This window comes from Chelonia mydas, chromosome 1 (assembly GCF_015237465.2).
Source record: "Chelonia mydas isolate rCheMyd1 chromosome 1, rCheMyd1.pri.v2, whole genome shotgun sequence".
Classification (NCBI taxonomy): domain Eukaryota; kingdom Metazoa; phylum Chordata; order Testudines; family Cheloniidae; genus Chelonia; species Chelonia mydas.
In genome coordinates, this window is record NC_057849.1 from 151,189,316 (window position 1) to 151,202,043 (window position 12,728).

Genomic DNA, 12,728 nt, shown 5'->3' on the forward strand with positions numbered 1-12,728 from the left:
ATAAATTGCCTAGGGAGGTTGTGGAATCTCCATCACTGGAGATTTTTAAGAACAGGTTAGATAAACACCTGTCAGGGATGGTCTAGATAATACTTAGTCCTGTCTTGAGTGCAGCAGACTGGACTAGATGACCTCTCGGGGTCCCTTCCAGTCCTATGATTCTATGATTAGATAGAGCTACATTTAAATTCCAATCAATTGAGATCAGGGAGAATTTCAATGTAAAGGTTTATTTTGTGTGTGTGCACACACATATACACACACACACACACATTTCAGTACACATAATAGAATTTCTTTGGCGTCTACAGTTTTAGAACACGGGGGCACATCCACAGCAGACTCTGCTGTTAGGTTTTCTGCTCAGTCTACAGAGGCTTTGGCTATTCAGTGAACTATGAAGTATGTTTCTTTTATTTATGTGTGTAATACTGTGTGTACATTTAAAGAATCCAAAAGACTGAACAAAGATTTTATGAAGCTACAAGGTCTAGAAAAATGAGCCCAGAACTAGGAGCCCAGAACCTATGAGTTCCACTCCCAACTCCAACTGACTTGCCTTATCACTCAAACAGATTTTTACAAAAATCTATGCCCACGGTTTCAGTTACCACCTTTTGCAGACAACTCAACTGTTCATCTCCCCTCCTGAACTTGGCCCCTCTGGTCCAATCTCATATCACTTCCTTTCTCATTTATATTTTTTGGACATCACACCATTTTCTCAAGTTAAAAGTTTGGTGGAGGGATAGCTCAGTGGTTTGAGCACTGGCCTGCTAAACCCAGGGTTGAGAGTTCAACCTTCGGGGGGCCATTTGGGGATCTGGGGCAAAGATTGGGGATTGGTCCTGCTTTGAGCAGGGGGTTGGACTAGATGAACTCCTGAGGTCCCTTCCAACCTGATATTCTATTCTAAGTCAAACTAAGCATCTTGTCTTCTTTTAAAACATCTCCTGTTTCTATTTTCACTTTCTCTTTTTTACAACTCCATCACCTTCCTGGTCAAGCTCTGGGTCATTTTCAACTCTACTCACCTCCTTCATTTCTCATATCTAGACTTGCACAGAAGTGCATAAGTTTCTCCTCCTATAGCTCCCATATTTGCTACTTTATCACGCTCACTGCTAAAACTCTTGCATGCTATCATTTCTCACTTAGAGAACTATAACCTTCTCCTTTCCAGCCTCCTTGTCTCTTATTGTACAGCTCAAAATACATTCAATTTTAAAAGTTATTTTTCTTTCCCAACACTCTGATCACGTCAGCCTCCTTGGAGCCCCTCTGCTGGCTTCTTCTCTCATTCTAAATCAAGTTTAAACTCCACCACAGAGGATTCTATGATTCTAATCAGTTTTTTTCTGAAGCCCCTTCCAGGACATAAACCTTTATAGCCTTTACCTCAAAGGCAAATATCAATTTCTGCACGATTCAAAGGCCTTACTGGCAGAGCTAACTGCAAAAAGAAACTGACTAGAATTATTGCTTTGTCTTTGCAGTTAACTTTCAGCATAAAGAACTTGATACAGATAAAAACTGACTAATACTAGTCAGTGTAAATCTGCCTGAAGCTCTTTTCACAGAAAGTTGCAAACGGAAGCAACCTATGTTGCTTGTCATTTTGCTTACTTGGTGCCTCAGGCTACCTTGCCTATGTTACCTATGCTTAAAACAAGCCCTTTCCCTATAACTTTGATTCATTAGGTGGCACTCTTGCCCCACACTTAACTAATGCCAAACAGAGTGTTAAGTGCTGCTGATTTTTGAACAAGTAAAACTAGTGTCCTTACCCACTGTGGTCCTTAAAGATTTTAAGACTTGTCTACAATTAAAGGACTACAAGGGCACAGCTGTGCCACTGTAACACTCCAATTCAGACCTATGCTGACGGGAGGGGTTCTCCCATTGGTGCAGGTAATCCACCTCCCCAAGAGGTAGTGGTTCTTCTGTTGACCTACAGCTGTGTACATGGGGACCTGAGTCGGCTTAACTACACCACTCGGGAGTGTAGATTTTTCACACCCTGAGCGATGCAGTTATGCCAACCTAATTTTCTAGTGTAGACCAGGCCTAAGAAAGGAATTTAGGCCCAATAGCCTGGCTAAATTATAGTCTGAATAACTGCTTTCTTGTCTTCCAAATTCTATTGTTTCAACTGAACACAATATATTTTAAAATTTATTTCTTGTTCTAAACTGTTGCATAATGTTACTGTGTGCTGTTAAGTAGTTGCTGAGACTATCCCAGCAGCTCCATAGTTAAGATTGTATTATGTATTACACAAAACAGATAAATCCCTTAAATTACTGTTAAACCTCACACAGATCATTGCCAAACTTGCATAAATTTAAAAGAGGATAAACATCAGTATTCTAGATAATTTTCACAGTATATTCAGTTGTAGTTTGCTTAGAATTCTCAACATGAATAATATATTTTGGAATATTTTTTTTCCCCACAAGTCTAATGTTTTTGTGTCTGCATGGCTTAGTTTCAACACTTACATATTTCTAATTTTCTGCATTAGTTAATCCTGTAATACTACCAGCATCATAGGATTTTGGGGAAAAAAGTGTGAAGTGTAACAAAGATATGACAGTATCTGACCATTTTTTTTTTTTGAGATATCAAGGAAGCAGATGGAGAACATTTCTCTGCTATGGGCCTCCTGGCTCAGAAGAAAGGAGCAGGAGTCAATGATTGTTGAATCCTACTAAGCCCAGCATGGGCTACAGGGAGCAGAGCGTGCCAGGATGAACACATTAGTAAATAAGCAGGCGGGGGACAGGAGCACTTTTCTTTACCTGACAGACCTACTATGGCTTGTCAGAGGGCAAGCTTGGTGCTGAGAACCATAGCAGATCTATCAAGTGGAAAAGGCAGTAAAATGTTCAGTGCTACAGCAGGGAAAGGCACTCAATGCTCTTTAGCCACCCACAGGGGGTCCCCTCTACTCTTTGCTGCTGCACATAGCCCTTGCCTGCGACTTGCTCCTTCACAGCTGCATAGCTCCTCATTCTTACCTCCGCTCCCTCCTCAGCCCCACTCCATTGCTTCTCCATGCATGGAACTGTTATGGTTTGCAAGAGAGGAATCCTGGCGCTGCACATTATTACAGTTTAATTCAGTGGAGAAGCCAAAAAAGCATTAGGCTGAGGAAGGGAGGGAAGAACCAATCAGAGGTGTGCCTCATCTCCATAACAATGGCAGGAAACCAGGGTTTAAAGTGAAACCTCTGGCAGCTCAGGTTGTTCAGGACTGTTTTTTAAAATACTTGGCCAAAATGGGGCATCTGGCAGGTGAGGGTTCTACAGGTACCCAAGAGGAGTCCATGGAAGTAGGTAAATTTTAAAAAGAACACTCAATTGAATATTAGCAATATGGGATTTCTTTTCCTTTAACAACTTTGAGTTCACTTTCATTTTAGACTACCATGCAACTACGGAAGTTAAAAAATTAAATGGGTTAGAAACACAGTTACAGGGATAAGCATGACACTACTAAAAGCTGCTGAATGTGCCAGCAGTAAAACGAAATGCTTAGTCCCACCAGGCCCGTTAGCCATCAAATCCCACTCAGTGTGACACCCATAAAAAGGCAGAGACTTAAATATTGACTTTGAAATAGCACGCTATCCAACAATCACATCAACCATTGAGAAGCACAGCTCATGTATGAGGGACCACTTTTATAAATAGTTTCCTTTAAAACACTCTACTATAGATATCCCTGTAACAGTGGTTCTCAAACTTTTGTACAGTGACCCCTTTCACACAGCAAGCCTCTGAGTGTGACCCCCCCCCTTATAAATTAAAAACACATTTTTTAATATTTAACACTATTATAAATGTTGGAGGCAAAGCAGGGTTTGGGGGGTGGAGGCTGACAGCTCGTGACCCCCACATACTAACCTCGCAACCACCTAAAGGGTCATGACCCCCAGTTTGAGAACCCCTGCCCTACAAGAATCTGTGCAAACAGACTTATTTATAGCGTTTCTATTTTTAACCACAAATTAGTGTAATGGAAATGACTTATTCCACCTCCTCCTCTTTAGCTCGAGGGATTAGTTAAAAATTAGAGTACATACCTGGCTACGGCTTCACTGTACACAAAACCAGCATCTGCTCTCTTTACAATTTCAAAACACAGGTCTGCTCCATCCATACTATGGGTAGAAAGAGATGAAAAATGTTCTTGTAAGAAAACAGATAATAGGCTGCCAAGTCAAACTACAGTAAAATATTTCAGAAATATGTTCCATTTGTATAATGCTCATATCAAAAGTGCTTTAGATGTATGTACAATTCATAATTAAGCAAAACTCATTTAGCAACTATATCCAAACTGTCAGGTCAACTAAAAATTCCCCAACCCAAAACATCTCAGGTGCTCAACACTCTCATTCCTACCCCAACTGCATTAAAAGTCTGGGAAAGTAGCGAGCCTTTACAGCAGTGGAACCCAAACTTTTTGCACAGGAAGGCCACACAAATCGAAGAATGAAATTGTGTGGGCTCAACAGATTCTACATACTTTAGTAAGATTTAAAGTCACCTGTATTGATTTATATTTTAAGTTCAGCTTGTTTCAGATGTATTTATATAGAAGCAACCTATGTATAGTATTGTCTATTTATACATTTGTGTAAAGTAAAATGATGTAAACATGATGACAAACCGCTAATGAATCAACCGTTAGTATATAGTGTTGGAGCAGGCCGTGGGCCTTCTGAAATGCTCTTGTGGGCTGTAGGTTGGCCCCCCCGCTTTACAACATACCCTGACGTCAACAGATTCAGGCTCAGGTCAGATCTAGGGGGGGAACTAATTCTAGATCCAACATCTTGCCAACAAAAGCATCCTACCAGCTGGTCCTTGAGGGCCAAAGGACTTGTCTGCTCAGGCAATCCAACTGATTTCATCTATCACAGTTAGATGCAGTCTCTCCAACACACAGGACCAGACCATAGAAGGACTTTATAGGTTAGAAATCAATAACTTGAACAACACTGAGAAATGAACTAGAAAGCCAGCACAGTTCTGTAGCACTGATGATATAATATTCAACATGTGGGAAGCTCCTTTAAAAGGACAGGTGTCCACATTTTGTACTAGCTTAAGCTGAGTGATCTTCAAAGGGTACCCCAATGTACAGTTCTTTACAGTAATTCAGCTGGAAATAGAGGCATGGATGACTATGGCAAGATCCATGTCCAGGACAAATGGCTGCAATCCCCTACTTCAGAGGAAATGGAAAAAGCCCTCTTGGCCACTGATGCTATCTGGAGTTGGACAGACAGCTGGAGGGCCCAAGACTTACAGACTTTAAGTTAAGAAGGGACCATCATGACCATCTAAATCTGACCTTCTACACATTGCAGGCCACAGAACCTCACCCATTCACTCCTGAAAAAACCCCTAACCTCTGGCTGAATTACTGAAGTACTCAAATCATGGTTTAAAGACTTCAAGTTATAGAAAATCCACCATTTACACTAGTTTAAACTTGCAAGTGACCTGTGCCCCATGCCTCAGAGGGAGGTGAAAAACCCCAGGGTCTCTGCCAATCTGATCCAAGGGAAAATTCCTTTGCAACCCCCAATATGACAATGATTTAGACCCTGAGCATGTGGCAAAACCCACCAGCCAGACACCTGGGAAAGAATTATCTCTAGTAACTTAGAACCCTCCTCATCTAGTGTCCTATCATCCACCATTGGAGATATTCACTACTGGCAGTCGCAAATTGGCTACATGGTATTGTAGGCAGTCTCATCATACCACCTCCTCCATAAACTTATAAAGCGCAGTCTTGAAGCCAATTAGGTTTTTTGCCCCCACTGCTCCCCTTGGAAGGCTGCTCTGGAACTTCACTCCTCTGATGGTTAGAAACCTTCACCTAATTTGAAGCCCAAACTTGTTGATGGCCAGTTTATAGCAATTTTTTCTTGTGTCCTTATTGGTGCTTAACTTAAATAACTTCACCTTCCCTGGTATTTATCCCTCTGATGTATTTATAGAGCAATCATATCCCCCTCAGCCTTCTTTTGGTGAGGCTAAACAAACCAAGATCTTTGAGTATCCTCTCATAAGGAAGGTTTCCCATTCCTGGGATCATCTAGTAGCTCTTCTCTGCATCTGTTCCAGTTTGAATTAATCTTTGTTAAACATGGCAGACCAGAATTGCAAACAGTATTCCAGCTGAGGTCTCACCAGTACCTTGTAGAATGGTACTAACACTTCCCTGTCTCTACTGGAAATACCTCTATCCTAGGACTGCATTAGCTTTTTTCACGTTAAATAAGATTGGTTCCCAAAACCGATCCCTGAGGAACTCCACTAATAACCTCCCTCCAGCCTGACAGTTCATCTTTCAATATAACCAGTTGTAATCTCCCCTTTAACCCGTTCCTTATCCACCTTTCAATTCTCATATTAATCACCGTCTTCTCCAATTTAACTGATAATTTCCTGTGTGAAACTGTATCAAATGCCTTACTGAAATCCTGGTAAATTAGATCTACTTCATTTCCTTTGTCTAAAAAAATCACTTATCTTCTCAAAGAAGGGGATCAGGATGGTCTGGCACGATCTACCTTTTGTAAAACCACGTTGGATTTTAACCCACTCACCGCTAACGTCTATGTCCTTGACTACTTTCTACTTCAAAATTTGTTCCAAGACCTTCCATACAATTGTAGTCAAATTAACAGGCCTGTTGTTTCTGGATCACTTTTTTCCTTTCTTAAAAATAGAAACTATATTAGCAATTCTCCAGCCATAGGGTACGACCCCTGAGTTTACAGATTCATTAAACATCCTTGCTATTGGGCTGGAATAATTTTCATAGTGGTGGTGCGGAGAACCATTCAATCAAACTCTAAACTCTGTATATAATGGAAACCACTTCAAGCTAGGGGGTGCGGCAGCACCCACACATTCCTAGTTCCAGTATCTATGCTTGTAATTTCATGAGCTAGTTTCTTTAATATTCTTGGATGGAGATTATCCATGGCCCCCTAGATTAGAAACTTTAACAAATTGCAGGCCCACATCCCAACTCTTAGTTGAAGGGGCAGATACCACATCTGCCAGTATTCCATCTCCCCCACAAATCATCAACTTTATCTTATCCAGATTTAGGTTCAGCGATCTAGCTCTCATTCAAGCCTCAATCTTGGCCAGACAGGGGAAGCTAAGCAACCACAGTATGAGTCAAATTAAATGAAGACATACAGCAGTGTTCTCAAAATACTACTGGTAGTGCAACCCACACCAAATCTGCGTCTCCCTTACTGCTCTTGTACATACGCTGAACAAGAGGTATGAAAAAGACAGAATCTTTTGGTACCACACACAACAGGGCCCTCAAAGCAAACATCCAGTTACACATTATTATCCTACAAGTCCTTTCACACAGGAAAAAATGAAGCTACACAAGTGTAACTGTATTCACACCAGGAACTGCAGTCATATGCAAGGCAATCTCATTCCGATACTGTATTCCAAGGAGGGAATTCTATTCAAACTGAATTTTAAATAGAAACTTTCAGCCATATATTCCAAAAAGGCAACAGTCTCTTCAGCTAGTATTCTCATAGGGATGATACAGAAGTCAAGCAGATAGTTTAGCACCCCTATAGGTTCCCTGAGGTGCACTTGCAAACAACTGCAGTGCACATTGCATTGTTGACTCTGTTCACTGGTTCCCTGTTTTTTCCCCTACCTAACTGCCCACTGAGAGACAAGGTGGATGAGGTAATATCTTTTATTGAACCAACTTCTGTTGGAGAGAGAGAGACAAATTTTCGAGTCACACAGAGCTCTTCTTTAGGTATTCAGATATTCTCTAATATCCTGGAACTGACATGGCTACAACTACTTGCCTATACTCTCTAAGCCCTGGTCTACACTATAAACTTATGTTGGTATAACTACATTGCTCAAGGGTGTGGAAAATCCTCACCCCTGAGCAACACAGTTATACCGACCTAAGTGTAGACAGAGCTATGTCAATGGGAGGGCTTCTCCTGTGGACACAGCTACCCCTTCTTGCTGAGGTGGAGTACCTATGCTGATGGGAGAAGCTCTCCTGTTTTCACTAAGTGCTACAGCAACGTCGCTGCAGCACTGTAAGTGTACACAAGCCCTAAGGTAATCTAATTTTCAATGAGATGTAGTAAGTCACTTGTGGATTCATGGATAACACTGCTTTTATACACATCAGACTATAAATAAGCTTCCATTTTTCAGCAATACAATATTCTCCAGAACTAAGGAGACTGACTGAGATTTATATCAAAGTGTACATCCATTGCTTAACAGCATGTCTACAAAGTTTACACATCCAAGCTTTAGCAGACCAAGAGAGAAGCAAGTATCAGCATAGAAGACCCTTTATGGAAAGTGACCTGTAAGCAGTTTTCCTTACTATCATTTAAACTAGTGCAGGGGTGGGCAAACTTTTTGGCCTGAGGGCCACATCAGGGTTGCAAAACTGTATGGAGGGCTGGGCAGGGAACGCTGTGCCTCCCCAGACAGCCTGGTCCCCGTCCCCTATCTGCCCCCTCCCACTTCCTGCCCCCCTCAGAATCCCTGACCCATCCAACCTCTCCCCCGCTCCTTGTCCCCTCCTAGGACCCCCCCAGCCCGTATCTGCCCCCCGGGACCCCACCCCCTATCCAACCCCCCCGCCCCCTGTCCCCTGACTGCCCCCGACCTCTATCCACACCCCCATCCCGACAGGCCTATCCAACGCTCCCGTTCCCTGCCCCCTGACCACTCCCACCAGAACCTCCCCCCCCCCGCCCCCTGACAGGCCCCCCGGGACTCCCTGCCCCTAATCCAACCCCCCCACTCCCCACCCCTTACTATGCCGCTCAGAGCAGCTGGAGCTCACAGCCACGCAGCTGTGCTGCCCGGCAGGAGCAGCGGACCAGAGCACTGGCGGTGCGTCTATCTGAGGCTGCGGGGGAGGGAGACAGCAGGGGAGGGGCCAGGGGCCAGGCTCCCTGGCCGAGAGCTCAAGGGCCAGGCAGGATGGTCCTGCGGGCCGGATGTGGCCCGTAGTTTGTCCACCTCTGAACTAGTGGGTCACTGATCTGAAAGCCTGCCTCTCCCCTGATGCAATGCTTCTGCAGTTGTGATCAGTTGGAGATGCCTGTCTTTTTCTCAGGCCTTTGGAAAGGGAGGCTGAAGTGTTAGGGTAGTTGAAAGTGGAGGAGGTATGATTATTCAAGCACTGCCAACTGATCACAACTGCAGAGGCACTGCATCGGGGAGAGGCAGACTTTCAGGGATTCAGATTTCCAAGCCAGCCAGAAACTAAAAGGCATCCAGTTCAGATCACAGTGCCATGCTTTCAACACAAAGCTCCACTTAAGTGCACAGATGTAACCTACACCAACTTCAGCTCCTAGGATGAACCCATATGTAGAGTGTGCTGTAAGTGGACAAAAGTATGGATAACTGTAAAAAGTCTGCAACCAAAGGAAACTTGCACTCATCTTACCAGGAAAAAATCGCATTGGCCACAGCTGCTATTTGAGCATCCAGTAGCAATGTCAGAGTTAACTAGCCCTACAAACTGTAAAACTGTATTAGGGTATTTTTAGTTTTCACCTATACTGCAATATTACATCAGTCTTGTCAGTCTTAATTTGCCCTTACGCAAACCCCAATCTTTTACAGAGAGAGTCATGCATGGCACTCTGTACTGCAATGCCATGGCCAGATATGATGGAGATGATGTAAAGGTGGGTGTCAGCTCTCCTGAGACACCTCTGCCAATATCTCCTTTTAACCCTCCTACAGGTCTATGCTGAGCTAGACAAATGACAAGGTAGAACCGTGAAGGATCTTTGGCATGACATTCTTCAGAATAACTACACGTAGACCTCTCATGAAGGAGCACAGAAGCCACACAAGAGTGACTCTATCCAGACCTGCTAGGAATTGCAGATGAATCAAAATCCAGTGTTATCAAACACAGATGTCAAAGAGCAATGTCATCAGAGCTAAAAGAATCACTTAGTCGTACATGAGGGAAAAGTGTCCTAAGATGAGATAACAGACTAGTGCCCACAGTGTAGATAATTGAATACCACCACCAGTTTCCATCCTATAGCCATCCCTAAAACCTTATTTACTGAGGTGAGGGAAATCTGAAGATTCCCTACACTACCAGAGTTGTCCAGTCACAACTTTTTAAAAAACAAACTTCCCCCAAGAAGAGGGATCGACACAGGGTGACTGCAAAATTGACAGCATCAAATAATAGTTTCTTTAAAAACAATATGTGCATCTATCATAGAATATCAGGGTTGAAAGGGACCTCAGGAGGTCATCTAGTCCAACCCCCTGCTCAAAGCAGGACCGATCCCAGACTAAATCATCCCAGCCAGGGCTTTGTCAAGCCTGACCCTAAAAACTTCTAGGGAAGGAGATTCCACCACCTCCCTAGGTAACGCATTCCAATGCTTCACCACCCTCCTAGTGAAAAAGTTTTTCCTAATATCCAACCTAAACCTCCCCCACTGCAACTTGAGACCATTACTCCTTGTTCTGTCATCTGCTAGCACTGAGAACAGTCTAGAGCCATCCTCTTTGGAACCCCCTTTCAGGTAGCTGAAAGCAGCTATCAAATCCCCCCTCATTCTTCTCTTCCGCAGACTAAACAATCCCAGTTCCCTCAACCTCTCCTCATAAGTCATGTGTTCCAGACCCCTAATCATTTTTGTTGCCCTCCGCTGGACTCTTTCCAATTTTTCCACATCCTTCTTGTAGTGTGGGGCCCAAAATTGGACACAGTATTCCAGATGAGGCCTCACCAATCTCGAATAGAGGGGAACGATCATGTCCCTTGATCTGCTGGCAATGCCCCTACTTATACATCCCAAAATGCCATTGGCCTTCTTGGCAACAAGGGCACACTGTTGACTCATATCCAACTTCTTGTCCACTGTAACCCCTAGGTCCTTTTCTGCAGAACTGCTGCCGAGCCATTCGGTCCCCAGTCTGTAGCGGTGCATTGGATTCTTCCGTCCTAAGTGCAGGACTCTGCACTTGTCCTTGTTGAACCTCATCAGATTTCCTTTGGCCCAATCCTCCAATTTGTCTAGGTCCCTCTGTATCCTATCCCTACCCTCCAGCGTATCTACCACTCCTCCCAGTTTAGTGTCATCTGCAAACTTGCTGAGGGTGCAATCCACACCATCCTCCAGATCATTTATGAAGATATTGAACAAAACCGGCCCCAGGACTGACCCCTGGGGCACTCCACTTGATACCGGCTGCCAACTAGACATGGAACCATTGATCACTACCCGTTGAGCCCGACAATCTAGCCAGCTTTCTATCCACCTTATAGTCCATTCATCCAGCCCATACTTCTTTAACTTGCTGGCAAGAATACTGTGGGAGACCGTGTCAAAAGCTTTGCTAAAGTCAAGGAACAACACGTCCACCGCTTTCCCTTCATCCACAGAGCCAGTTATCTCATCATAGAAGGCAATTAGATGAGTCAGGCATGACTTGCCCTTGGTGAATCCATGCTGATTGTTCCTGATCACTTTCCTCTCCTCTAAGTGCTTCCGAATTGATTCCTTGAGGACTTGCTCCATGATTTTTCCATGGACTGAGGTGAGGCTGACTGGCCTGTAGTTCCCAGGATCCTCCTTCTTCCCTTTTTTAAAGATGGGCACTACATTAGCCTCTTTCCAGTCATCTGGGACCTCCCCGATCGCCATGAGTTTTCAAAGATAATGGCCAATGGCTCTGCAATCACATCCGCCAATTCCTTTAGCACTCTCGGATGCAACGCATCCGGCCCCATGGACTTGTGCTCGTCCAGCTTTTCTAAATAGTCCTGACCACTTCTTTCTCCACAGAGGGCTGGTCACCTCCTCCCCATGCTGTGCTGCCCAGTGCAGTAGTCTGGGAGCTGACCTTGTTCGTGAAGACAGAGGCAAAAAAAGCATTGAGTACATTAGCTTTTTCCACATCCTCTGTCACTAGGTTGCCTCCCTCATTCAGTAAGAGGCCCACACTTTCCTTGACTTTCTTCTTGTTGCTAACATACCTGAAGAAACCCTTCTTGTTACTCTTAACATCTCTTGCTAGCTGCAACTCCAGGTGTGATTTGGCCTTCCTGATTTCACTCCTGCAAGCCCGAGCAATATTTTTATACTCATCCCTGGTCATTTGTCCAATCTTCCACTTCTTGTAAGCTTCTTTTTTGTATTTAAGAGCAGCAAGGATTTCACTGTTAAGACAAGCTGGTCGCCGGCCATATTTACTATTCTTTCTACACATTGGGATGGTTTGTCCCTGTAACCTCAACAGGGATTCCTTGAAATACAGCCAGCTCTCCTGGACTCCTTTCCCCCTCATGTTATTCTCCCAGGGGATCTTGCCCATCAGTTCCCTGAGGGAGTCAAACAGCTGCTTTTCTGAAGTCCAGGATCTGTATTCTGCTGCTCTCCTTTCCGCCTTGTGTTAGGATCCTGAAGTCGACCATTTCATGCCTCCCAGGTTCCCATCCACTTTTGCTTCCCCTACTAATTCTTCCCGGTTTGTGAGCAGCAGGTCAAGAAGAGCTCTGTCCCTAGTTGGTTCCTCCAGCACTTGCACCAGGAAATTGTCCCCTACATTTTCCAAAAACTTCCTGGATTGCCTGTGCACTGCTGTATTGCTCTCCCAGCAGATATCAGGGTGATTGAAGTCTCCCAT

General features: G+C 44.0%; 1 protein-coding gene across 15 annotated transcripts in view; it reads right to left on the minus strand.

Moving 5' to 3' along the window:
- The window catches only part of CASK (calcium/calmodulin dependent serine protein kinase), a 420,858-nt gene that overhangs the window by 220,837 nt on the left and 187,293 nt on the right, over positions 1-12,728 (minus strand). For all 15 annotated transcript variants that reach the window (XM_037902700.2, XM_037902680.2, XM_037902719.2 and 12 more), the window contains one exon: positions 4,088-4,165. In XM_037902700.2, the coding sequence (XP_037758628.1) occupies positions 4,088-4,165 (78 nt within the window). The remainder of the gene's footprint in view (positions 1-4,087; positions 4,166-12,728) is intronic.